Source organism: Miniopterus natalensis, chromosome 14 (assembly GCF_054644295.1).
Source record: "Miniopterus natalensis isolate mMinNat1 chromosome 14, mMinNat1.hap1, whole genome shotgun sequence".
Taxonomy (NCBI): domain Eukaryota; kingdom Metazoa; phylum Chordata; class Mammalia; order Chiroptera; family Miniopteridae; genus Miniopterus; species Miniopterus natalensis.
Window position 1 is genome coordinate 8,030,298 of NC_142094.1, and position 27,619 is coordinate 8,057,916.

Sequence of the window (27,619 nt, forward strand, 5' to 3'; positions counted from 1 at the left end):
GTCCTAGGCATTGGAGACAGACAGCGTTATGGAAACCTGTGAGATGGAGTCGGGCAACTGACCGGTGCTGCTTGACCTGTCGAGTTTGGGGTTCTACATATATAAATGAGGGTCATAACACCTGTCTCACTGGGTTCTGGGAATATGTGAAATGATTGGTGTAGAGCACTTTTCTTTCCCACACCCCCTGAGGTAATAGGAATGAGCCCCTTCCCCCTCAACTCCTTTCATTTTTATAAATCGCTACATGTCACCCACCCTTTGATACTCCTCTGGCTCAGCTTTGCTCAGAGTTCTGCCGGCTCAGGATTATTTTCTCTTGTCCCGTTTCATCATCTCCCTTCCCACCCCGGTAGCCCTCCAGCTGCCCTCTTCTCTCCAGATCCTTACTGCCCAGAGGACGTGACAGGCCCCTTTCCTTCTCCAGGCTGGCATGCAGACGGGCTTGGTCCCCACCGCAGGGCCTCTCATTACAGCCCCCGCCTCCCCAGCCCCGGGTGGCACTACCTGCACCCACACTCTGCCACGCTCATCCCTTCGTAGTGGTACTTGAGGGTGGGGACCCCCATGTCGTCCTTGTAGAGGATTGAGATGGGGCTCAGTTTGGTGGGCACACAGCAGGCCTTGCCCACCTTCATGGGGAACTTGAGATGCACCAGAGTCTGAACGATGGCGTGTTTCGTGGGCGTCACGTCGTCGGCCAGTGGGAAGAAGCAGCCCCCTTTGCACTCATAGGCATCGTACTCCTTGGGCGCAATGATCCAGCTGTCCCAGCCGATGTCCTCGAAGTTCACTCGCAGGGAGGTCTTCTGACAGTGGTTGCTGGCCCCGGCGCTCCTCTTCCGCCTGGCTAAGGGTGACCCCACGGCCACGTGGCCTTCCGTGTACCCTTCGCCCTTGTTCTCACCAGCCCCCGCTGGGCCACTGCTGGGCAACTTCTTGAGCACACTCTCCTGCTCGTGGCCGATCATCTCCCTGAGCTCCAGCCGGGTCTCCTTGGTCCCATTGCTACGGTCATTGGAGAAGACAACGAAGAAGGGCAGGTTTTTGGAGCCTGGGGGGACACTGATATCCAGCTTGTCACACCCTTTTCTGTGACTCTCCACGGTCACTTCCAGTTTGTTTTTGCTCTTGGTGGAGTCTGCCCTGACCCACCTTTTTACAGCACTGGAGACCTCAAAGGTCTCCCAGCCCTCGTCCCGGATGTCTTGGGACACCAGGAAGGTCTTGGCTCCTGCAGAAGCATCCCACATGTCTGCTCCATCCAGAACATCATAAATGACCATGTTTCCTTGCAGCTCATGAGAGGGGTCCTCGTGGCTTTGGCAGGAGATATAGAGTCGAAGCTCTGCCCTGGTGATCTGCTCATGCCTAGGAATGGAGATGTTGAAAAGCAAGATGTGTTTCTGGAAGGGGAAGTCTTCTGTGGCAGACATGGAGACGGCATCTGAAATGCAGACACACAGTGGTGGGCATCATGGCAACAAAGTTGAGACTCACGGCTTGGATGAAAGGGCATCTGGGTAGCACTGTCAGATCTCTATTTGGTTTCACTTAAGCCTTTGCTCTAGAAGAGTTTTTTGAAAGGTACATTTAGGATCTTGCAAAGAAAAGCAGATGCAGGAGATGGCTGGCATTGGAGTGAAGGGGTCCAGGTGTTTATTGAGCATTACTAGGTGCCCAGCACTGCACTAGGGACTTTGCACACATATTTCACTGCACTCTTCACCTTGACCCTGTGAGGATCTAATTATTATTTCACTTTTACAGAAGTGGAGACTGGGTTTAAGGTGTTTAGCTTCCAAAGTGCATGCATTCTGCAAAGACCTTCACTTTTAAAAAAGAACCAAATAGAAGAGCAATAAAACTATCATCTCCTGAGTGCTGATCCTGAGTGTACGATTGTAAAGGAGAAATCCTGGGAGGGAAGGTCAAATTCTCAAATTCTAACATTAAGGCGATATTAAAATCTCAGCATCTAAATGATGTAAAAATCATTTGTAATCGTAACTTCAGAGTGAAAGTAGATGATTTTTTTAAAGTTTGAGGGGAAAAAAATTTAGCCTCAACTGCTTTGTTATATGTCAGGCAAAAATGGGACTTGCCTTTGGCCACACTGTTGTCTTGGTGCCACTTCTGGCTGGCATGTGGCCATCATCTTGTCTGCATTAGACCATGGCTCAGTCACAAAAGGGAAGAGAAGTTGCGTTTGTGAGCACTTACTATGCCAACTGAAGGGAGACTGTGTGCTGTCATGAAAACCAGCAAGTTTTGGTGTCCGACAGACTAAAGTGCCAATCCTGACTCTGCCCCTTCCTAGGCTTATGGCCTTGGAGAAGTCCTGAGTCTCTCTAAGCCTCAGTTTCCTCAACTATAGAATGGGGTGCATCTTTTCTGCCTCCCTGGGTTGATGTGAGGCTTTAGCAGGATGGAGCAGTAACTTCCCCAGCACTGTCCTGGCTCATGCTCAATGCCCAGTCTATTCTTCTGTGCCCTCCCCAGACCTTCCACCCACCGGTACATGCCCTGCCCCCACAGCGCCTGGCCTGTCCCAGTTCCCTGCAGTCGCCTCCCAGCTATTCCAGCTCCTACAGAGTGCGTTGACACTGGCATCTCTGAGTAATGGGGTGTCTGTGAGCAGTGCGCTAGTGACCTACTGTGCTCCACTGTGGCTGTGGAGGCCTTAGTGGCTTGTGGGGCCGCATCAGACATCTAGGAGCAAACGCCCCCCTCCCTGCGCCTCCCTCCTGTCTGTGGGGTCTGCGAAGGGCAGCACACTTGGCCCCCACAAGAGTGCTGTCCACAGGCAGAGCTGGGGTCTGATCAGAGCACTTGTTTCCAGGACCTGGACAATGCTGGAGCACTGAGGCAGCGTGAGTAAGGCCTGCGAGGTTACAGGGCTCCAGCCCAGTCACCAGCGAGGCCCTGTGCCTTGGGCTGTTCAGAGGAAGAATGCAGCAGCTGGAGAGCCCGGAGCTCTGCAGACAGGCGGGCCTGGGTCGGAATCCAGCTGCCTAACGATTAGGCCCTGGGCAAGTCCCCCCAGCACCTGCTAGCTGGCTTCCCGCTCTCCGAATCATTTCCCCTACTGTGTGTTAGTGAGCGCAAGCCCTAAGTCTGCCTTTCTCATTGTCTGGTCCCCCTACCTCAGGAAATTACTTTATATTTAGAAAAGAATTAAGTAGTTCTCCAATGTTTATCTCTCAGAAGAATTTATCTGAATCTCTGACAACTTTTCATGAGAGAGACAAGAGAGATGTTCTCTCAGTTTAAATATATACCAGTGGTTCAAGGCCAAATGAGTAGCCTGTTTCTGAGTGGAAAGGGGGCATTAAGGAAAGGGGGAGGAAAAGGAGGGATGGAACGAAGGGATCCTACGTTCCCGCAGCTCCCGCTGAGCTAAAGGTGGCTCTGGGCTCAGAGAGGGAGAATCTCCTAGAGCGCAGCTGCCCGGGGGAGCTTTCTGCCACGATGGAGACGCTCTGTTAGCTGCAGAGCCCTGTGGGCAGCCTTAGCCACACAGGACTGCAGGCAGTTGAATCAAAGCTAGTGAAACTAAAGAACTCAGTTACTCATTTTATTTTATCTTAATTAATTTAAATTGAAACTTAAAGAGCCTCATGTGGGCAGCAGCCCCCATACTGGGCAGTGAAGCTGTGGACCAGAGTCCCCCCAACTCCCAACCCTCAGGGGCCCTGGCAGAGCCGATTCTACCTTCCACGCTGAAGCTGCGCACGATGTTGGATGCAGGGGTGGACGACTTGTCGGTGGTGTATCTGTTGTACAGGTCGATCATGTACTGCGGCGGCTCTGCTCGGGTTTTGTCCTGGGAGGGGACGCCGCTCAGGTTGAGGCTGCGCAGGAAATCCACCTTCATGTTCTCCAGGAACATCCTCAGGTCGAAGGTGCCTCCCTCCTGCTCACCTCCGGCCATCCCTAGCAGCTGGTGGGTATCTCCCCTGTCTGATGCCCGGACCCGGCTCTCCAGAGGCTTCCCCTGCCCAGAGCAGGCCAGCAAGTAGAGCACAGGCAGGGCCACCAACAGTACCCTGTGGCACATCTTGGGACAGCACAGTGCCCCTGGACAGGAGACTACTGGTGGCCACCTTGTGTTAGTGGGTGTGGGGAGGAGCCTGGGAGGCACAGGCCAGCATTGTCCTGCTGAACACTCTGCACCAAGCCCCCTGGCCAGTTCCCAGGCTCTCACCCGCCGTCCCGGAGTGTCCTCCACTTGTTCTTATCTGGTCCTCAGTGCCTCTCCAACCTCTTATCTAAGGGAGTGTTAGGTTAATGAAGACTCTATAAACATCTGACAAACACACAGGCTGTGGGAAGAGCACAGTCTGCTGCAAAGAACCCGAGTTCCCTGTGGGGTTATCGCCCCTAATTAGGATCTTTGCTCATTTCCTTTCCAGTTCTGTTCAGAAGAATCTCAAGACAGGGTGACATATGCTCTATCTCTTGGGCCACAGAACAAGGGATCCAGGAAACAAATAAGACCAAAAAGTCCTCCAAATATAGAAGCAACACGAAGCCCTCAGAAGTCCCTGCAAACTCCCTGAGTGGGTGGTGGGGTGGGGCCGTGGCAGGTTAGTGAGAGGCCTGCTCCCTGTGATGTCAGAACCTTAGGTGCAGCTTGAGCTCTCCACGCCCGAGCATTAGAAACCACGAGGATGCGGCACACGATTCAGTGAGGCGGTGAAGACTTCGGAGTCTGATGAGAGAAGGGTTCCGATCCAGCCCCCTCCCTCATTCCCAGAGGGATCTGGAGTAAGTCACTCCGCGTTTCCAGGGTCGGATTCCAAGGAGAGTGTGTGGGTGTAGGTACACACGTGCTGGAATTCACGGCCGTCTCTGTATCCTAGTCGGTTTGGGGGCTGCTTTTAGTCTGTCACTTCTCTGTCCAGGTCTGACTGAGGGGGGAGCGAGGAGGAAGCCCTGCTCTCCAGGGATACCGCACACACACCCAGGCCGGCCGCCAAGGACCCCCAAAGTGCTCTGTCACTGGCCTTGTGTGTGGGGTCTTTGCTCATGTCAGAGGGGAGGCTGCCTGGACCACATTCCTGTCAGGAGAATCATGCAGTCTGGGGAGACAAGGCAGGGGAGTGGAGCTCTGAGGCTGGTACATACCCAGAGGTGGACCCCTGGCCTAAGGAAGCTAGCAAACCACAGCCCAACAGCGTCTTGCCAAGCCCCAAGGTCTTTGCTATTTTAAGAACATCATGCCCACACTTAAGCTTTGTCCATCTCCATCAGGTGTGGGTTTGAACAAGGCAAAGACTGAGCCTTGTTTAAAATGCTCTGGGGGTCTACTCTGACGAAGATTTGCACATGAAGTTTCTATGCTGGTGGTGCTGCTGGGGAGGGCGGCAATGAGCTCAGCGTTTTCCTGGAGACGCAGGAGGGGCCTCAGCAGGTTGGGGTCAGAGATCTCAGTGTGCACCCAGCTTTTCTCCCACCCCTGATGGGGGCAGGGCAAAACCAGGAGTCCCCTAGTGGCCAGACCTGGACAGAGCTTACTGTCCCTATCCTTCGGGACACTGCCAGGGGAGGATGCATGAGAAGGGTGTGGCCTCAGAAGTGCTGCTTGGAATGGGGGCAGGAAGCATCCTGGGTGTTGGGCCAGCTCAAGGCAAGAACTCCTGCACTGGCACAGGGGCAGGGGGCAGGGGAAGTGCAGTGGGCTGGGAGGAGCTGCAGGCAAGACCCCCACACCACCCTTCAGTCCCTGGAGGCGGCCCAGGAATCTGTCAAGCTGGAGGAGGAGCCAGGGCTGCAGGGGGGTAGCCCAAATGTGCTCAGGGGAGCTCAAGGGGCTGTTGCCTGAAGTTTTTTTGTTGTTGTTGTTTTTTAAATGACAGATTTTCTTTCCTGATTATAACAATAATATATAGTGCAGATAATAGGGAAATGCAAGACACTCTGAAGAATGAAATAAAAATAAACTACAATCTTATCACCCAGTGGTGCCCACCGCTAGCTAACACTGAGATATGTACAGCTCCAGTCTCCCATTTAAAACCCCTGTGGCCAGGAGTGTTTTCAAATTCAGAAAGCTTCTGATTTGGGGGATTCAGTGTGGCATATATACTGTGACTCTCCAGCAGGGTTGGGGAAGCAACATTAATATTCCTGCAGTGAAACAAATAAAAACACACGTATCTTTCAGGTCAGGTTTTGCCATGAAAGGAGTTAAAAGAAACTTCAGGTTTTCTGGTAGTTTGGGGTGTGGGGACCTCAGATAAAGGATGGCAGACTTGTTCACCTGTGGAGTCACCAGATCTGCTCGTGGAGGCTCCATGGGAACAAGGCTGAGTAGCTGGTCTGTGATGTGGATGGTTCCCCAGAACTGTGCAATGCAACATGCGTGTGGATTTCTGGAATTACCTGCCCCACAAACTCAGGGTATCAATATGTCCACATCTCTTATACTGTTTTTAAATAAATGTGTGCAGCCTTCTATTATCTAGAAGTCTAGGTTTCCTCCTCCCAGGGCATCTCCTTCCTAAATTGGTCAAGTGCACTGTAGGTTTATTTAGTCCAAAGGAGATGGAGGTGGGATGGTACCAGTCCAGCTTCTTCATGCTGGAATGCAGCAGGAAGAGAGGGGTTCTAGCAGGTGCCACCTGCTATTGCTTCTCAGTGACACCTGGCTTTGCTGCTGGGGATTGTTCCAACACATCTAACAGCTGTTTGTGCACAGTCACTGGGATGCCGTGGGCAGTCCAAGTTACTGCCCAGGTCTCTGCGATGTCCTCCTTGTGCACCAGCGTCACAGCTTTCTTAGGCACACTCCCATTCTCCAGAAGGCACATCCTTGTGGTCACACTCTGACCCCATTCTGCCTTCTCTCACAAAACTCTAGGTTCTGTATGGGGAGCTTGGGTCACTAGCTCAGATTCCCACTTTCCTCGTTAAGAAATCATTATCTATTAAGATAATGATTTCAGAGACCTTGTTACCTTTCTCTACAGATGGTCCATCTGGACAGATCCCCTTACCCTGGCTCTTAGTGAAGGTTTGGGTCTTGTTCTGTGTCTCCCAGAAAATGGGGGGTCCTCATACAAAGGACCAAGCCCTCCCTGTCTGCAGCGTTCCATTTCTGGGGCCTCATGGAGGGGCTGCTTTCACTGAGCTATCAAATATCTTATTCTTGTCTCCTCTTCTCCCCCAAATTGTGTACCATATGACTAAGCAATTCCATTTCTATGTACGTTCCCAAAGAATTGAAAGCAGGGTCTTGAAAAGATATTTGTACACCCACACTCATAGCAGAATTATTTACAGTAGCCGAAAGGGTAGAAACAACCCTAGTGTCCACGGATGTGTGAGTGTGTAAACAAAATTTGGTACATATACATACACACATACACATAATGGAATATAATTCAGCATTAAAAAAGGAATTCTGGCATATGCCACAACCTTGAAGACATGCTAAATGAAATAAGCCAGTCACAAAAGGACAAATATTGTATAATTTCACTTATATGAGATACCTGGAATAGTCAAATGCATAGAATAGTGGTTACCAGAGGTTTAGGGGAAGGCAGAATGGGGAGTTATTGATTAATGGGCACAGAGTTCTAGTTTTGCAAGGTGAAAGAGTTCTGGAGACAGATGGTGGTGATGTTTACACAGCAATGTGAATGTACTAAATATACTACTGAACTGCACACTTAAAAATGGTGAATTTTATGTTATGTGTATTTTGACACAATTTATAAAAATGAAAGTGTCCCATATAGAGTTCCTTCTGTTGCAGGTTGCAGGAAAGAAAAATGCAAACAGGCTTAAGGAAAATGGGTATGGCTAACTAACGACAGCTGACAAGTTCAGCAAAGGTTTGGCTTTGGCACAGCCTGATCCAGGATACAGGCAAAGTTCTAGTGATATTTTCCCACTCTCAGAACTGCCTTCCACTGTGTAGTCTTCGCGCTCCATCTGTGTCTTGGAAAGAAGGCTGCAGCAGGTCTGAGACCAGCCGGGAGGAGCAGAAGCCTCCTCTCCAAGAAGCCTCAGGCAGTCTCATGGCGTCTCCTTGTTCCTCATGGGTCATCTGCCTACGCCCTAGCCCATCACTGTGGCCAGGGGCATGCAATGCCTTGATTGGCTTAGGTGGGGGTGATGTCACTGACAGCAACCAAAGAGTCACATTGGGATGAGTCCTCAGAGGGGCTTAGATGGTCACCAGGGGGAGATTATACAAGTATCTCCATATGCCATGAAAAATGTTTCATATACTTCATTTTTAGTGACTTAATATCCAGCCGTATGAATATATCTTAAAGTATTCAACATTTGCCAATTATAGGGAATTAGTTTATCTGTTAAGATAATGCTGCAATGCACATTGTTATAGTCTATATTTTATATTATTTTCTTAAGACAGTTCATCAGAAGTGGAATGTGTACATCAAAGTATATTGGTAAACACTGCAAAGCTAGTGTCCTGAAATGCACTTTTAATATTCTCTCCTATTAGAACAGCCCAGAGCACCTGTCTTACCACCCCTCACCAGTAGTTCTTTCTAGCCTTTAGTCATTTGATAAAAAATATGTTACTTTGCAGGGCTAGCTGAGCTGGACTAATCTTTCCCCACATTTGGATGAGCCACACTAGTGTGTGGACTTCGGCCTTTCGGAAGGTACAGCAGTAGCAACCTCTCACCCCGGCTGGCCAGGGCTGTGCTCAGGAACTGTATTTGGTGGTGCGCTCGCTGTGTGTCCAGGGAGGGCACCAGAGATCCAGATGTCTGGGGTTCCCCGGGAGCACAGAGCCGGGCACATGGTAAGCACTCTCGATTGCTCTGGTCAGTGAGAAGTCAGATGTTCAGTCACTTCTTCTGTCGCCCTGGGGCAGCTCTGTCCTTCCCTCTGCAGAGCCATGCTTTGGCTGCGCCCACAGTTAGGGATGTCTCATGCTCTCTTCCCCATTGTCTTCCACCTGGGCCAATCCCCACTGCCTTTCGGCTTCTGCTCAGGACTCCCCTTCACCACACAGCCTGTGTGTTCTGAGCGCTGGCACTTGTTGGGCTTTGTAGCAGGTGATCACTACAAAGGGCCCTAGGACTGCTGTCTGCTGTTGGCTTGAGTTGGAACATCCTTCTTGCAATTTGGTTTGCCCACTGAGATGGCCTGCATTTATAGTGAAGCTGAGGCTCCTTCCAGGCAGACCTCCGTGCTCATCTCTGTATATGCCCTTCAACACCTCAGGGCGCTCTACTGGGTGTGTTGGTCAGGCTGAGTATAGTAGCTGCCAGCTCAGCCTTGCCCCTGTCTATACTTGATGCCCAGATAGTAAGCATTACTGTGCTGTGGTGATTTTTAACCAAAGCCTCTGTAACATCATCTCTCCCAGGACTTGTGAGTCATCACATGCAATTGCTCTGAGAAGTATAATTTAATGAGTAAGAGAGACAGACTGAAGGCATCCATTTATTTCAAGGATTGCTGAAGCTCGTCCCTCCAGCAGACATTGAGCTCAGCCTTCATTTATGGAGGTGGGACACATCTGCCTGAAGTTCTCTGATACAGCCCCCTCCAGGAGTTGGGAACTCCTTCCGTCCTAGGGGGGCCTGACTATGAGAACACCACCAGTCCCTCTCTGAGTTTCTAAAGCTCCACAGTCACCTACACGTTGCTCAGAGGAATAAGGATTGGACCCACCTAGAAGCTGTAAGGAGAAAGCACGAGCCAGGCAGAGCAGGGGGTGGCTCGCTACCCAGCTTCTAGCTTGGCCTCCTTGAGATCTTCCTTGGATTGGCACAAGGTAAGTTTTCAGCCAATGCAAACTCCATGTCTCAGGACTGTGCCCAGGTGGTTAGCACATTTATTAGAACAGTGGTTCTTAAAGTGTGGTCCCTGGACCGCCAGCAGCAGCATGTGGAAACTGGTGAGAAATGCAAGTCTTGGCCTGAGTCAGAAACTCTAGGGACAAGGCCCAGCAACCCAGCCAAGCCCTCCAGGTGATTCTGATGTATGTTCAAGTCTGTACATCGGTTTTGCTAGAAGAGGAAATCCATATAAGCCTGCCAAGAGATAAAGTATGTAGATATTGCCTAGCATGGTTTTTGGCATTTAGCAGGTGCTAAAGAATTGAATAAATAACCAAGTCCATTCCTCTGCTCACCCACCCCACTCATACAACCAGCACTGCTGGGAGGGACTGGAGGAATCTGGGATTGAATTAGACCTGAGAAAGAAAAGTGGACCAAAGCTTGAACAAGCATCATCTCAGGAAGAAGAGAGAAGGGGAGTGGAAATCTCAGAAGTATCCATTTTTCAGGGAAGGATTTTATGTTTCCAGCTTTGGAAAAAGGAAATAGCCTTGAACTTCAATGTTTTGGTGCACAATTTATATTCAGAGCTGGCTCTGCCCTTCTGGTCTTCCCACCAAAACTCCCTCAGCTCTCCTTGGCATGGGTGTGATCAAATGCATTTTGCTCAAGTGGTACATGTAATGTCTTTATGCCACAGAGAAGTCCAGCTCTTCCATCCTGGTGGAGCTCTCTCCATTCCTCTTCCTGGGGAGTCCCTTCCTCACATCCTCCCACCCTACCCCAGACTTCTGTCGACCCTTCCAGCATGGCCCTGTCTCCGTCCTGGACACAGAAGCATTCGTGATAGGTGACAGCTCTGATGACATTTTATGAATGAATTAGACATACAGAGGCACCTATTGGGATACCTCAGGCAAGGCACCTGGTAGTATCTGGACTCAGTTTCCCCAATTGTTCTGTAAAATGTATCAGTTTTTCAAAGTTTTCTCCTAGCCTTAAATGTTGTAGCTCTCAGTTGTACATTTGTATTTGTCACATGGACTAATCTGTAAGGCCCCACCCTTTCGGAGGATGTGTCAGTTCAGCAATAGGGCCTGGTGGCACGCTGCTCTCTCCAGACTAACACGGGGCCAGTTGAGAGACCTCAGGAACCCATGCACACAACTGGAACCTCTTGCTCTTGTGACAGTGTGATGTTGATATTTTGGTTTTAAGGGAGAAAAAAAGTTGTTTCATACACACATTTCTTTTTAGACCTTGTTTTACTGCAAGGTCATTTGGTGCCATTGGGACAACCTTAATAGGCTGGCAGTGAGGTCACTGGCTGGGAGGTCTTGAATCAAGCAGCCTTGGGTGTCAAAGTTCACACTGCTCTGGTCTTGGTAAGACATGGGTGGCTGTTCTACTTACCCATCTTGAGCCTATGTTTCTGAGGCACCAGTTGGGTAGTAAGGTTTCTGTGAGGCTTAACGAGATGCCGGGTGCTCTATAAATATGAGGGGTCACTGATGACACCAGTCCTTCCTCCACACTACAGTTATCCCCAGTGAGTTCTATCTATCCCTCTGCTCAGGGCTGGGCCCAGGGTGGCCCTCCCAGCCTGCTCCCTCCACCCCACTAACCCAGAAATGAAACAGAGGAGTTCTAGGTTTTTAGGGTGACTCAAAAGATCTTCCAGAAACTGCAAATGACCGAAAGAATAAGATAGAACATTATAGGGCACCCCATTTCCACCAAGGAATGGAAAAAGAGCAATTTGATGAGAGAAAGTTAAAGGGAAGAGAGAAAATAAGAAATCTGACATTGTGAAGAAAAGGCATTTGAAGCCTTATCAAGCCCCAGTATTTTGTACTTATTCTAATATTAACTTGTATCTTGTCACCTCCTAAAAAGGGTTAGAGATGGCAAACCAAGCGCTACGTTAGCAGACCCACCTGAGACGTCCCAGCAGTTCACAGCAACTTGAAATGAATGAGTTAGTCCCAGAACAGTACCTGCAGGAGTAAGGACAACTCCCCTCACTGCACCTGATCTGTCAAGGGATAGGGCCCTGTGCCCAGGGCAGCTGTTCACACCTGTCACAAGGCCATCTGGAGCATCTCAAAGGAGATGCTGAGCAGAGACTGCTGGGCTCTGCCCAGGTGCCCTCAGGACTCCCTGCCTACCTGTTCTGGGCACCCCCTCTTGTCAGCGGCCTTGTGTCCAGTGGCTGCCACTGCAGCCTTCTTCAAAGGCTGCCTGTGTGGAGTCAGGGACCTGCAAGTTTCTGTTCCTCTCTGCCCCCTACCCCCCACCCCCGCTGAGGCGGCCCGGGGAGGGTCTGACCACCCCGCTCCCTGGTCAGGGCCTGGCCAACCCTATGGTGTAATTAAGCTCCAGAGGTCCCTAGAGGAGCCAGGTGAGGCTGGGACGTTTGGCTTCTTACCCTCCAGCCCTGCTCTCCCCATTCTGCACCTGTTTCTCCTGGGAGGCCTTCTCATACATCCTTGTGTAGGAGCCCAACCTAAGAAAGACAGCTTGGGCTTCTTTCCTCTAAGGCCCCTGATGGACAACTGCTCCTGGCTTCTCAGTGTCCTCCAAATAAGGCTGGGGCTTGTTTTCTTCTCAGGTCCCAGCCAAATGACAGTCAGACACCCAGATGCTCCTTTCAAAACGCCAGTCAGCCTCAGGCACTACAGCTGTAAACCGATGCCCATTTAGGGCTAAGGGAGCCACTGGGAGGAGGCTATTTTAGGGTGGGTTGCTGATGAGGAAACAGGGTGGGCCTTCTACGAACACGCACAGAGAGCAGCATTCCGGTCCCTGGGGAGCTCGTGCACCGCAGGAGGGACTCGTGACTGTGCAGGCTGAGTCTCCTGCTTGAACTACCCCAAGTGAAAGGTCTGCGACCAGGCCACCGCAGGCCTTCCTGTTGATGCCGCAGAGCCTCCCAGTCATTGGGTGTAAGGGCGCTCCCTGAGGCTGCTGTGCTGGACAGGAGGGTGGGCAGCACTGGGGGGCAGGGCAAACTCTGGTTTCCAGAGTTTGGGGCAAAGACAGCCTAGGGGCCTCAGTTGATCCTAAAGGAGGCTGTGTCCCCAGCAGCCACCCAGATGGCATGCTCCCCGGTGGGATCCATCAGTATTTTGGAATGGGTAACATTCCGTTTTAAAGATACCACTGTGCCTTTAATTTATTAGCTTTCCATAAAACACATTACATACATAATCTACAGCACTGAAAGTATAATTTATAAAAATATAAAAATCTTGATTTTTTAGTATTCCAAGATATTACTGCGTGTTATTTCAGTAGGCACATTCAAACGATGCACACTTACCCAGCACAGTTACCTCTGGGGGGAGTAGTTATGACTCCCTTTCTTGTTTTAAAATAAAATATATATTAAGAAAAAGAACCCAAATTGGTTATATGTGCATATTGTACGTATAAAAGCCATTGCAGTGGAGTTTGAAGGAAAACATCCATTTTTACCATTACTTACGGCCTGCTTTCCAGCATTAATATGGGGCCCAAAGGGTCTTAAAGTGATTGCTTAAATGAGGCTATTTCCACTGAAAGGAGCGAGTGTCCCCAGGTGTGCAGTCTTCTTTGAAGGCCATGAGACGATGACAACAGCCAACAGTGTGGGATGTTCGGTTTGCAGGCCTTCAAGGCAGAGGGGTGAGTGGTGGACAGCCTTCAGGCTGGGCTGATTCCCAGGTTCCTTCAGGGGATTGAGTCTGGCATTTTAGGGGCTCAGTCACTGGCAATAAAAACCCCAGAACGATGCCCTGGGGGACAGATCCTCCTGGGACGCCGCGAGGCTGCCTGTGAGCTGTCCTGCCTTGCAGCTGCACCCTTAGTCAAGCTCTCACTCCAAGGCTCCGAGGACGCTGCCCGGTGGGGCACGGGGTGGAGGTTTCCTTCCACCCTGGAGCAGCTGGTCTTACCGGCAGGCACAGGTCTCCACAGACATGTTGGGGTACACCTTCAGAACCACATTCCGGTTCTCATCCAGGAAGAGGACCCCAAGGGGGTTCATCTTGTCGGGAACACAACAGGGCTCCGGGATGCCTGGGACGATGCCTACCGCCCTGACGATGCTTTGGATGGTGGCGTGATTCGAGGGGCGGACGAGCTGCCGGGTGGGAAAGGAGCATTGTTACCTCAGCGCTCAGCCCTCACCCACCCACTGTGCCATCTGCATGTCCTTGACTCAGCCCTTGGAAAAGGCATCGACCTAAAAGAGGAGGTAAGATTCCCAGACTGGTACCCCTTTCCTCTGAAGTCAGCCACAGACTGAGTCCCTGGGAGGTTCCTCAGAGCCTCAGGCTTCCTGCCCCTCTGACCTCTCAGAGAGAAGTCACATCGCCTACATGGCACTGGCCACTTAGGGGCACCTGCTCATCACGTATCCCTGAGAAGCACCTGGAACTGGCAGGAGCGTGTAGAGGGAAGGCCTAAGGACATGTCTTGCTGATGGGCCTGGGGCCCCAGCTGCCTGGGTTTCACAGTCCCAGGAGGACAGACTTGCTTCCACGTGAGGGTGCTCTCAGCCTTGGAGGGGAGGCCTGCACACGTGTGTGCACGAGCAAGATGGGCTGGGCACTGGCATTTCCTGGGAAGGTCTGACTGCTGTGTCAGGCACTGCTTCACCCGCGTCACCCCATTTGTCATCGTATCAGTCTTATGGGGTGGGTATTACCTAAATTTTACTGGTGAAAAAACTGACGCGTAAAATGACTAGAAACTTGACTGAGACCCCTTAGATAGCACAGCCAGGCTTGGAAACCAGCTCCCTGGGCCCACACTGGCTCTCTCCTCCCCCAGGCAGCCTCTCGCACCCAGAAGGCTCTGGGTCACAGCAAACACAGAGAATGCTTCTCCTCCAGCACCTCTGACAGGTGAGCAGGCTCCAGCTTGCTGCTGACGGGAATTTTATGTCTACTCTGTTGAAGAGAAAGCCCCCGTGTGGGCGTCAGGGAGTGGGGGGAGGCAGGGACATCTGATTTGTGGGATTCAGGCAGGTGTCAGGGAAGGTGACAATGCAACCAGCCAGGATGAGGAGGGAAGTGCAGGTCGGCCAGCTGGAGCCTGCTGAGTCCTGAATCTGCTGGACCTTCCCAGCAGACGCCTGTCTCTGCAGGGCACCTCCCTTCCTTTCTCTTGCCCAAGCACAGCTTTGAGGAGAAGCCTCTTAATTCCCAAGCAGGGGAATGCTGCCCACAACTGGGTCTGGGATTTCCCATCTGGCTGATTTATTGAGGTTCAAATTGGATTTATGCACTGACTTCCTGTCTTGGAAGGGAAGGCATGACCCGGAACCCAGCAGTGGAGCTAAGCAAGAGGCAAGTGCGCTCTGTGTACCGAAGATCGACGTGAGCTGGCAGCCAGCCATCAGAGCTCAGGATGCGGACACGGACAGACAGAGCCACAGCCCACTTCGGAGGGAAAGTGAGGCTGCAAACATTTCCAGCACAATGGGTAAAACAGCCCCATGCTGTGTGTTCTGCAGGCTCCTGCACCATGAGGGCTAGCTGTCCTGTGGGTCCCTGCTCTGAGTGAGAAGAAGGGAGGCGGGAGTCCCGAGAAGCCAATGAAACCAACTCTGTGTTGGTCACAGACACCAATGCTGAGGTCTAGGCCAGAAACAAAGAAGAGAGCCTGCGAGGAGGGTGCTTTGAAGACTTGTCTTGTCTACAGGGGGCAGCATCTACTCAATCTCTGCAGATTGTTACTTTGTGGGAATACACACCTAAGGAGAGGCATTATCCCCTTTGCAAAAGCAGAAATGTTCTGATTTAAAATTTAAATTCAATCAAGTCATCATGTTCAAAAACACAGCCCAACCATATCCATCTGTGAGCTATACCCACACAATAGGCAGCCACACTGGGGCCTCTGTCTACCCACTTATTCCAGGCCTCCAACAGGTGGGAGGTGTTCCTATCCCTATGTGACAGACAGGAAACAGGTCACAAGGCAGAGGAACTTGGTAGTAGGGGTAGAGCTGAGAATCACAGTTAAATAATGGGCAGAACACGCCCTACCTTGGGCATGGGGAACTCGCAGGCTCCCGCGCAGTAGTAGGCGTCAAAGGATTTGGGTGAGATGATCCATTCGTTCCACCCAATGTCCGCGAAGTCCACCTTCAGATACCTCCGGGAGCAGACCCTTGGCTCATCCCACTGCTTCCTCCGGGCTTTCTGCATCGTCTTTTCATCGAAGTGCAGCACCTGCGACGAGGCCATGAACACATCCTGGCCCTTTCTCCTGCGGTCCTTGCGCCCTGGCCGGGGCTTCAGTGTCCGGAAGGGGCTGGGCCACAGCTCGTGCTTGTGGTAGTGCTGGGCGTGGGAGGCCTGTGCTGGCTGCTCGTCCAGCCCTGGCAGCTCGTTGTCCTGGAGGGGCCCCGTGGCCTGTGTGGCCCGCCTAACTCGGGGATCTGTGGAGCTGTTGGGGGCTGCGCCAGGCTCCAGGTCTCCAGCTGGGAAGGGGTCATATCTCTGCAGTGTCACTGCCACACTGTTGGGCTCCGAGATGGCCAGGTCATTGGCATAGATGAGAATGTAGGGTGCATGGGGGTTGGGCCTGGGCACCCCGGGGTCCTTCTCCCCTGAATCCAGCTCAGCAGAGAGGAGCAATTCGCCATCCCTGCGGGCCGCTTTGACTATGGGAGAGATGTCCTTGGCCTGCCACAGGCCCCGTGGCGGGGGTGCCAGGGCCATAGCCCCTCGGAGCAGCCCCTGCGTGGCCGTGTTCTGAGAGAGGCTGTGGAAGAGCAGGTGGTGGCGTGCAGGCAGGCCTGGGGGCAGCAGGCGGCAGGACGCATTCTTGGCCCGCTGCTTGCAGGGCACCTCACGAGCGCGGGGCCACCGTGGCTCTGAGTAGAAATGGAATGTGGCCGTGAGGATCATTTCCGAGTCCTGCATGGAAGTCAGGTTGAAGAAGTACAGGGCCCTCTGATTGATCACTTCTGTGAGGGAAGAATAAAGGCAGCCTGTTAGGTGCTCTCCTGCATAGGCCCTGGGACAGGGTGAAAGAGGAACAGCCATTTAGGGAGCACTCTGGCCACCAGGCTGTCCTCATGTAATTCTCACATTAAACTGAAGAGGGCGCCCTCTGTTATCCTCAATGAACGGATGAGACATGAAGGTCACAGAGGGTGGGGACTGTCAATATCCTCCAGCAAACAAGGAAACATAGCAGCAGACAGGGTAGGTGCTCAGGCTGCTAGGCCCTAAAATTCCTGTCACCCCCCCACTCCAATGCCTCTCACAAATGAACAAATGATCTCTGACACCTTCATTAATGAGATAAGGTGGGATCAGGGAGTTGGGATGGTTTGGGTTGGGTCCAAGCACTTGCTGACAGTAGCCCCTCCTGTATTTTCTCAGCCGTCTATTTTACAGACATTAAATGCAACCGTTCTCCCAAATGAAGTGAAATAGCCTCATACTCACCCTGCGTTCTGAGTGCCCTCTGAGGGAAGGGGGCACAGTCATCTGGGCGTCTGCTAACTGTTCTGCATCCATGTGAGAGACAAACATTGACCAGCTGCCTTATGTATGTGCTCTGACTGGGACAGGGATCGAATCCGTAACCCAGGCATGTGCCTTGACTGGGAATCGAGCTGGCAACCTTTCTGTGCACAGGATGACACTAAACCAACTGAGCCACTCTGGCCGGGCTGTCCAATGGTTTTAAAGCTTGTTTTACAAAAAATGATTTTACAAAGAAAGAAATCAGGGTTGCAGAAGGTCACCCAACCAAATTTCCAATGTCCAGGCTGCTCCAGAGGACCAAACCATGATAGGAACTGGGGTCCCTCAGATGGCCCATCTGAAGCTGGAGAATGCTCTGACCCCTGGATCTTGGAGCTGTCAACCACCCCTCTTTCCTTCTCTCCTGGTTCTACTAAGTGTATCCCTAGGGTCCCAAGGCCAAGTCTCTTGGTCTGCAGCCCCAGAAAGCTGCCTGGCTTGGCGGCATGAGTTCTCTGAATGACCAAGTCCTCTCTAGGGTTTGAATGGGAGAGAGGAGTGGTTTCTGAGGCCTCCCTGGGAAGTGCCAGTCAAGGCTAAAGTGACACTCTAAAGACCTGCCTTATCTATTTCTCAGAACGAACTCACAGACCTGTGGCAGCCCCCATACCCTGCAGCAAGGTGTGGCCTGCTCCACACACAAGGAGCAGTGCACAGTCTTAATGCACATTTGAACTTGGCTTCTCCAAACACTGCAGCCTTGGGTGTCATGGTCTAGAGCCCTGCATTTCCCAAACCTCCCTGATCACTGCCTTCCTCCCTGGACAGGATCAGAGAGCTTGGAACATGTGGCCCAGGAATTTGTATTTTAACCAGCATCCCAGGGGCTTCTAACCATCAGAGAAATTTGGGAAGTGCTGGTGGGTGGGGACTGTGAGCCTGCAGCATCTGGCTTGACCTGTGGGTGGGGTGAAAATTCACCAACAACTCTGCTCTCCCATTCCAACGCCAGGCATCTCCATGGTACCCTGCTTCACTTGTCTTCACGTCATGTCCCAACATCCTGATATATATTTCTTTTTTGGAGTTTCTCTTTCCCCCAGAACACAAGCTCCCAGAGAATAAGGGCATTGCCAACTTTGTTCACTGCTGTGTCTTTAGATGCCAGCATGAGCCCCGAGCAACAGTCAGTGCTCAGAAACACGTGTTGAATGATGCAGAAGAGTGGTGTCTGTGCTAACTCTGTCTACTTCAGGTAGCAAATGGGCTCTACCCTACAGAAACAGAACCCAAGTCACCTGGAGATCTGTCCTGTCATTCACTGCCCTTGAAAGAGCCATCCGGGTAACCGGAGTGAGAGCCCCACTGAAGACACAGGCACTGACATAAGCTGGAGGTGGATGCAGTGGGCCAGCTGGTGGTGCTGCAGGGAAGGGAAGACATCTAACATAAACTGAGGTCTTTTTTTCAGGCAGGCCCCAGAGTCAGGATTTAATCCTGCTTGCATCACTTACTAGCTCTGGGGCCTTCAGCATGTCATGGAACCTCTCTGTGCCTCAGTTTCCTCACCAGTAAATCAGACAGAATACTTGTATCCACCACCTAAAGTTAGAAGATCATCTCCGTGGAGCTTGCAGCACTGTGTCCTGTGGCATCACGAGCCACTGCTGCACTCAGGGCACCGTGCCCCTGCACCCTGCCTCGTGCCCAGTGAAAGGCATGGCCACCTACCCGCTCCCCTCCCAACAGGATTCTCAGGGCCTCTTCCCCCTCCAGCATCTAACTGATCCCAGTTCTTCCTGGCTTTGCAGCCTGTTTGTCCACAACTGCCCTGCACTCTGCATCCTCCTACCACTGCTTCATCCAGGGCATGGTCCCAAAGCCACCATGCCCCCAGAGCACTGGCACCCCTCAGGTCACACTCATGCTTCTCAGGAAATCATCCATTATAGATGAAGGGTTAATGTCCTTCATACGTAAAGAACCTCCATGAATCAGTAAGAAAAAGACAAGAGTTCCAATAACAAAAAGCAATTTCTACCAAAAGAAATTGCAAAAAACCCCCAATAAGCACAGAGTCCAGAATGACCAGTAATGGGGGGGAAGTAACTTCAAATGAAGATACAAATTTTACCTGCAAGTTGAAAATATGATCCTAAAAACTATATAGTCCACCAAAATATTAACTCTGGTTATATCTAGGAGTGTGATTAAGGATGGCTTCTTTTCTTTACTGTGATTTTCTATGATTTCTAGATTTTCTGCAGTAAGCATCTTTTATAACATTTCTTTCCTCTCCTCCCCTCCTCCTCCCCCTGCCTCTCTCCTGCTCTCTCCTTTCCCTCCCCTTTCTCCCTCCCCCTCCTTCCCTCCCTCTCCCTCTCTCCCCCCTCCCCCTGTATCGCTGCGTACACACTGCACACCCCCAGTGCCGCTAGGACACGCAGGGCCCTTGATGGCCCAGCCATGGCCCCCCTGTCCACTTCCACCCCCTGCCTCTCTCTTCACCTTATTTCCTCACTAAAATCGAGGTCCTCACAGGCGCAGGCGCACAGCGGACTGCTTCCCTTCTACAACTGCCCACAGGCCACCCGCCCTTCTGTCTGTCTGGGGCCTCACCGGCTCGTAAAGGCTTCACTGGCCCCTACCCAGGTCCCTTCCCTGCCGCCCCTGGAGCTCCTGAAGAACACCCCCAGCCCTTCGTCACTCCATCAGACCACTTGTCCTGCAGCTTATATTCTTCTGCTTCCTCCTACGTCCTGTATCAGCCCCTGAGCTTTTCTAGGCAGGGCCAGCAGTCCATGCATCCTTGTGTCCTCTGAGCTTACAGCACCTGCCACCTAATGGGGTGCTTAGGAAAAGCTTGGGGAACTGAAATGAATGTAACTTTTGACACTGCTGACAGATATGTATTATTACACTCCTTTTAGAGATAAAGAAATGAAGCTGAGAGAGGTTAAGTAACTTGCCCACTATTACATAAGCCAGGGGCAAGCTTAGATTTAAATACAGGACATTTGGAGTGGGGGTGTCTAATCGTAACCCTCAGGGTCAGGCTCAGAGGCTCTCTCCACTGATGGAGACTCAATAGGGAACTAAGTGTACTTCAGGTAGCAATGGGAGGCAGGGGTGACTGGAGTAATAATAGTAGGAGTTAATAAATTACTGACATATCCATCAGGCAATGTTTTAAGCACCTGATGTAGTTCAGATCACTTAAAAAACCTTATATGGGAGAACTATTAGTCCAATTTGAGACGTGAAAAAGCCAAGTCATGAGCAAGTTCAGTCCCTTGTCCAGATCAGAGACTCAGGATTTGGACCCCACCAGACCAGCTCACAGCCTGTCCTGGGAACCTGAGCTCTGCTGCCTGGTGACAGTCTAGGAACACAGCCTCATTGCAACAGGGCTATAGGGGCTGATGCACGTTGTTCAGGAAGAGGTGCCACCCCAGTGAGGCAGCAGAGGCCACCACCGCGGAGCAGGCTGGTCCCAGTCCAGTCCAGTTCCAGAGCTGAAGCCGCCCACTTTTTTGCCTCATTCATAAGACGAGGGATCCCTGCTCAGGCTCACACCTCCTCACAGCTGGGCCAGGAAGCAGGCACCTCTGAGGGCTGGAGAGGGGCTGGGTAAGAAACAACTTAAGTGAATCAAGGGAAAGGATGACAAACTAAGCTGCTGGGGGCTGCGCTACGCAAGGCACAAAACCCACCATATCCCATCGAATCTTCAACACACTGTACCTACAAGAAACCGGTGCTCAGACAAGTAAAGTGACCTGCAGCACAGCACACAGCCAGTAGCTGGCGGTCCAATGGTTCCAAATGAGAATGTTAGATCTGTCAGGTAGTCCAGACGCGTCCAGAATAACCTCCCTGATTGTCGGTTCTACCTTCCATCTCCCAAGCCCTGGGTTTAGTTCTGATAGAGCTGAAGGAAGGAGCTAATAGTGCAAATAGCATCGGCTTAGCAGATGGGAAGCACCAACCATTGCCACTGTGAACAGCCCCCTCCCCTGTCATTTTTCTTCTCTGTAAACTAGGAGGGCTGGATCTGAAGGACTGTCTCAGGTCTTTTCCAGGGCTAACATGCTGTGCTACACTCACCATTACTTGTACTACCTCCATTCTGTGAAAACAGAGGTAAACTGTGCACCTCCATCCCAGGACTGCAGCAAGTGGGGGGGCTCACTGGGGCGCTCACCCCTTGTTGCAGCAATGGCTTTGCCAGCCTCACTTTCCTCAACTGCAAGGCTTTGAGGACTGACTCAGTGGATGCAAGGCCAAGTCTACACTTTGATGAACACAAATGCTTGGTGCTCCTAGGGGAACAGCATGCACCAACACCTAACCTGGCCAGGGCTGGGCTCAGGATTCTACACATTACCTCATCTCACCTTCCCTGTAACCCCACAGGGGAGATACTCGCATGAACGTCCCCTTTTGTCCATGAGTACACTCAAGTCCACAGCGCTTTAAGGATTTGCCCAAGGTCACATCCATGCTAGATAATTCCTGAGTGGCTTAATTTAATAATGATGCTGCAGAAATACACCCCAGGTGGTGAATAAAAGGTACCAGGGAGGTTGGAGTTAGATCTGGTTGACATGTAGCCCATCTAAGCCCGCTTAGTGCAGGATGGAGGAAGGGGGCCTCTCTGTGGCAGGTGCTGCCCAGTACACGATGATGTGAGGCCAAGCTTCCCATGCCTGGCTCTGAGGCCACAGGTGCTACCTTGAGTCGCACGGCCAGTGATCCACAGGTGGCAGATCTGACCCCAGGATGTCTGGCCCCAATGCTGAGCCGGTTCCTAATGGTCTTTCTTCTGATGAATGGCCTCCTCCCCCACAGGGGCTGCAGAGGACCCCTACCCACATTTTCTGGAATGGCATTTTGTGACCCTGAGTAGTCTCCATGATAACCAGGGTCTTCCCACCAGCCCTGGTACCGGCTGCACCTCTCTGCACCACAGGGACTGCAGCGGCTGCCCAGCCCAGGTGGACTGGAAGCTGAGGCTGCAGGCTGCTGGTGCTCCCTGAGCAGGGCAGGGAGGGCTGGGCAAGTGGCCTCTGGGCAGATCCATTCAAGGTGTGGGGAGTGGGGAGAGGATCCGCCCAAGCTTCTGGACTCTTTCTCAAACCCCCATGGTCTACCCACTTCATGCCAGTGCCCCACAGGCCTCAGTCCTGTCCACCCAAGCCTCCGCACGAAAGGCCCTCTGTCTGTTCTGCCTCCCCAGCCACCGAGCCCACTAACTGCCCCCAGCTAGAGGTTCACACCCTGTGTGGGCCCTGTACCTGGAACTTCTATGCCCACCTGATATGCCCTCCTCAGTGCCCTCCTCCTCTGTCAAAAGCCAACACAAGCCATCCCCATGACATGGATCCCCCTCCCATGAGCTTCCCCAAGCCAGTCCCGTCTCCACCCTGTGCTTAAGGTCTTGAGTGCGGGGTGGTCTGTGCCCGGCAAGTGTGACACCCTTGCAGGTTTGGCAGCAGCCCAGAGACGGGAACTCTGTGTCTCTGTGCTGCTTAGGTGTCCCCGCTGGAGGCCAAGGCATGGCATAAGGCACTTGGAGACTCTTTAAAGAATGAATGAACACGACAAGAACAGAGGAAGAGGAAGGGCCGAGCGCCGGCGCAGGAGGGCGAACAAGTGGGGAACGGGGCGAGGGAGGGGAAGGGCCGGGCCCTCCACTTACCCAGCCGGGGCCTGAAGCTGCGGACCGTGTTGCCGCCTCCAGGCCTCCCGCCCCTGCGGCTGTACTTCTCGTAAAGCCTAAGCATGTGGACAGCGACCATGTCCTGCGCGCCCGGGCCCAGGGCGGCGGCGGCCTCGGCCCCCGGGAGCCGCCGGGGGCCCCGGTCCCCGGCCAGGTGGTCGGCGGCCCCCGGGGGCGCGGGCCGGGCGGGGGCCGTGTGGCTGCCCCCCGCGCCCCGGAGCAGCAGCAGGAGCAAGGGCAGCAGCTGCAGCAGCGGGGACGCGGGGCCAGGGCGGGCGCGAGCGGGACCACGGGCCATGGCGGGTGGCGGCGGCGAAGGGCCGGAGCGCGCGGGCCGGAGGCTGCGGCCGACCCTGCGGAGGGGCCGCGGGCAGCCCGGCAGCCGGGGCGGCGGGCGCGGTGCGGGGCAGAGCGGGGCGGGCAGCCCAGCGCGGTCCGCCCGCGCCGCCCGAGCTGCAGGCCGGCGGGCACGGCCGTCCGGAGAGGCGCGGGGCGAGCGGAGCCCGAGCCGCGCGCTGCCTCCCCGCACTCGCGCCGCGGAACTTTGCCGCACACGGGGCGGCGGGCTCGCGGGTCCGAGGGCGGGGCGGCGGGGCGGGGGCGGGGCGGGGCGGCCCGCAGCGCCTCCGGGAGCCGGCTGCGCGCCCGGGACCCCTGGCGGCGCCCGGCGGCCGCGGGAGCGAGCGCCCGGCCGTGGCAGCGCGCACGCAGGGGTGTGCGCCCGGTGCAGGGCAGGGGCGCGCGGGCGTGGGCGTGGGCGTGGGCGTGCGCGCTGCCCCGCCCCCGCCTGGAGACGGAGAACCGCGACCCCGAGGCTCCGGCGTGTCTGCGCCAAAGCCTGCGGGGGGGGGGGGGGGCGCGGGGAGGCGGAGGCCCGCCCGCGGGTTGCCCCTGAAACGGCACGCGAGGACCGTGCGGTTGCAAGGTGACAGCTAGGACCGGAGAGGGGACGTGTGCGCCCCTAGTTGCCTCTGAGCCGCTGTGTGTCCCAGACGCCAGCAGGAGTGAGGGGAACGTGAACCGACCCTCCCCGGGCAGCCTTTGAGAATTAAAAAACCGTGCACCCAAAGCTCAGCCAACCGGCCCCTGGAGAAAGATTCTGCGTAAAGTTCAGAACTAGTCGGTTAACTGACCTGGATCTGGAGGCAGTGATTCCAGTCTTTGAGGGAACACATCGAAGGTCCTTGCTAATCACTGGACTTTGCACATGTAGCCCTCGGGATTGTGCTGAAAAAGGACATGGTTTGAAATGGCTTTACCAAATGTTTCCAGATCGTCAGGACAGGAGCCGAACAAGCAGTGGCTTTCCCAAGGTTTCAGGATGAGGGGAGGGTGTTGTGAATCCCTGGCCCACCACCATCAGCTCGCCGCTGGGCAGAAGGTCCTCAACTCCAGCTTACCTTTAGCAGGGTTTCCCCTCTATGGATAGAATTTCAGGGGGTCTGGAAATTTTGGTGGGGAAAAAAATTACATCTTTATTTTCACTAACCTGTAACTGAAACTTAGCATTTCCTAATATTAGAAAGGCAGACAGCCAAGCACAGCAGTATTAACCATACCTGTGTCTTTGTCACCAATAACCACCATGCACAGATATTTTCGTATCATGAGAGTTGTTTCAGATATCTCAAAATATCTTTTTGGCTTGTCACTATTTTAAAATTGGAGTAGTTGCTAAGCCCTCTGCTAGTTATTTAATGAATTAATTAAAGAGGCATATATATTACTATGTTGCAAAGTTGTTTTTAAAAATATTTTGATAACTACATTTTAATGTAATGGCTTCCTTTATAACCTAGCATATTAAAAACATTCTTTTGAAGAAGGCTGCACACCTTCTTCAGGTTGAGAAAGGAGTCCAAGACCTGCACAAAACGTTTACAAATCCTTCTGAGGTAAGGAAAGGACCTCTTTAAAGTCACCTTCTTCCAATGGCCCAGATGCTCTCCTGCTACATTTCAAAGGAGTATTTACAAACTTGTGAACATGCTGTTCCCTTCACTTGGTAACTCTGGGCTTCCTAAGCCAAACTGGTTACTTTGCTTGGAAGACTCACAAGGCAATAATTGAAAAATTGCTGGAAAAAGCTTCTGTTGGTGTGTAAAACAACCCCTTTGTAATTTTTAAAACCTTGCAGTGTCAAATTAGAGACCATCCTATTGAGAGCCTCTGAACTTAAGGCCTGTAGCTTTTGGAAAACTACAGAGAAACATTTTATTTATTTTGATAGTTAGCGCTCATTGCATTCAACTTCCCATTCCTGTAGCTCCCGCTCTGAAATAGTTTTCAAAAAGAGTGCTGAAGGTGAGATGATCAAGTCTCAGTCTCCGACTTGATGAATCTCTCCTTACAAATGATCCACACTGTGTTTTACTGCTCCCTCCCCCACCCTAACCCTACTTCCCTCCTTCTCTATGTGCCCCTCACTTCCCCTCCGCCCCCCTCCACTTCGGCCCCAGAATGCCTCTGACCTGTACCCGGCTGGGGGTAACCTCTGCTCATGGGTATTTTGTCTCTGCTGGGGCCATCCACAATCGAGGCCTGTGAAAAGGAGGGTGAGTCTGCAGGAGGCTGGGACAAGCTGGGCTATTCTTGATCTGTGCCCATTAAAGCCTTCTTGCCCTCCTTAACTCATTCCTGCTCCATTCAAGCCAGCCAGAGGGTCAGGCTTCAGCCGGCACTAAAACCTGTTGGGTACAGATTCTCTGACATTGTTGGGAAAGAATTAAGGCATCAGCCGGGGACGGCTAATATTTCTTGCCTCATTTTATTGCCGAACAGCGGGACTGTAAAGTCTTGAACACTGGAGCACTATGGCCCCCTTTCATGTAGCCGAGATGATGGGATAAAAATGTGTTTGGTGAAGCAATTCAGATTACCACCGGGTCACATCCTTGCTGGCTCCCAGCACAGCCTGCAAGCGGCATTGCTGAGAGGAGAAACAATCGCTGTGCAATCTCAGCTCATGCAGAACAGCTCCTGGACGTGAGGCTAATTGTGGAGCTGGCCAATGAGAATGTTCTGTTTTTAATAGCTGGGCTGTAGCTCAAAATAAAAGTTGAGATGGCAGACTGTGGATTCCAGTCCTGAGAGCTGTGATTTCTGACAGCTTTCTACTAAAATTATCTTAGTCCTGAGAGTATCAGAAACTAGTCTTGCCTGGGTTTTGAGGTCTTCAACTTGCCAATTGCAGTGGAGAGTGCTCCCTCCAGGGAGGGGAGAGGTTTTGGGGAGCCCTCAGTTTTCTAGGCCTCTCTGCCACACACTCTGGGATAGCAGGGGTTCCTTAAGCTCAGAAAACCCAGAGGAAGTACTGAAGAGCTCATTAGTTATGAAGTTCTGTGCCTCAGTGAAGGTGAACTCTGGACAGTTCTGAGAGGCACACTCATTCGCTTTCATCCAGAGCCTTTCCCCAAGTAACACCTGAAATGTTCCTGAACAATTGTTTCATGGACTGTCCAGCTAATTTGTGGGAGAGTCACTTTGTGGCTCTGATTAGCTCTGTCACCTTGGGTTAGTCCCATTGCCTCTTTGGAGCCCCAGTAGCCTCTTGTTTAAATGAAAAGGCTGACCCCCAGGCTCTGTTTCAGCTCCCACACTCTAGGTCTATGTCTTTGGCCTCATGTCACCCTGTTCTTGAAGTGAGAGGGTCTACATGATCCTTTGAGCAAGTTGGGACTAGGTTTGTGTCCCTCGTTCCACCTGCACACCTAGCTGTGTGGCCCCAAGCAAGGTATCTGCCTTCTCTGGACCTCATTTTCTCCTACCCTAAAATGGGTACACGAGCACCACATTATGAGGCTCACTGACAAGGTTTTAACAAGAGATGGAACTAAATAGCACTGATCCTTGTTTTAGCTTATTTAAAGTGAACCTGGCTTCTAGGAGATCTGATGAGAAGCTCAGCCTGGCCACCCCTTGCTCTGCAGATGAAATGCATTTCTCAACACGCAGTGCCAAGAGCTGGGGGGGAGGGGGGAGGAAAGAGAAAGCTCCCCGATTAGGAAGCCATAGGCCTCTCCCAACGAAACTTAATTATGAGGATCTGAAGGTCCCTGTCTGTTAGGAGGAGGATCCGTATAGCTCTTCATCTAGTTTTCCAGAGCTCATGGCCCTTAGGACAAAAGAAATGCCAGAGAGTCCCTGTTCCCATCTGGGGCGTGGGCTGTGAAAAAGCGGCTACAGAGTTTGCTGGGGCGCTAGAGACAGAATCCCAGGGCCTCCTCCCAGGCCTCTGGACCCAAGTGTAATAAATCTGTGAAATAACAAGCACAAAGGGCTTTATAATCAATGACAGATTTTATTTTTGCTCTGGCAACCTCCATCCGTAGAGTTACCGTTTTATAGGGAAATAACTACCCACTTGTGTCTCCTTCTCAGCCCATATTCCCTTTCTTCAAGTTGGGAAAATGTCGAGAATCACAGTCAGCTCCCGGGAGAGCTGTGGCAGGAGAAAGCGTGACTCCCCTGGGCGGGAACCCAACTCTCCCGCTACTTCCTAGGGTGGCTTGAGCCATTCATTTCTTTTTTGCTAAAATACCCGTGACATGTGAATAAACCAGGATTACAGAACATTGTCTCAGTCAGTAATCTGAGCCAGCGTGGGCTCTGGTTTGATGAAATATGGTGCTCTCTGAGCAAACATGGGA

The 27,619-nt window shown here is 52.4% G+C and overlaps 2 protein-coding genes across 3 annotated transcripts; both read right to left on the reverse strand.

Moving 5' to 3' along the window:
- Positions 1-447: 447 nt before the first annotated feature.
- Positions 448-4,584, reverse strand: GDF2 (growth differentiation factor 2). Its single transcript, XM_016200842.2, has 2 exons — positions 3,715-4,584; positions 448-1,447 (listed from the first exon to the last, which is right to left on the reverse strand). The coding sequence occupies exons 1-2, from the start codon at positions 4,058-4,060 to the stop codon at positions 504-506; spliced, it is 1,290 nt and encodes a 429-aa protein (XP_016056328.1). The 5' UTR covers positions 4,061-4,584; the 3' UTR covers positions 448-503.
- Positions 4,585-12,927: 8,343 nt separating this feature from the next.
- Positions 12,928-23,273, reverse strand: GDF10 (growth differentiation factor 10). Of its 2 annotated transcripts, XM_016200852.2 has the most exons (5): positions 22,950-22,995; positions 18,547-18,671; positions 17,228-17,289; positions 15,815-16,740; positions 12,928-13,902 (listed from the first exon to the last, which is right to left on the reverse strand). In XM_016200852.2, the coding sequence occupies exons 2-5, from the start codon at positions 18,564-18,566 to the stop codon at positions 13,711-13,713; spliced, it is 1,200 nt and encodes a 399-aa protein (XP_016056338.2). In that variant the 5' UTR covers positions 18,567-18,671; positions 22,950-22,995; the 3' UTR covers positions 12,928-13,710. The 2 variants fall into 2 exon arrangements, with proteins under 2 accessions (XP_016056338.2, XP_087680379.1); XM_087824253.1 differs by lacking the exons at positions 17,228-17,289; positions 18,547-18,671 and having other exon boundaries at positions 22,950-23,273.
- Positions 23,274-27,619: the final 4,346 nt, after the last annotated feature.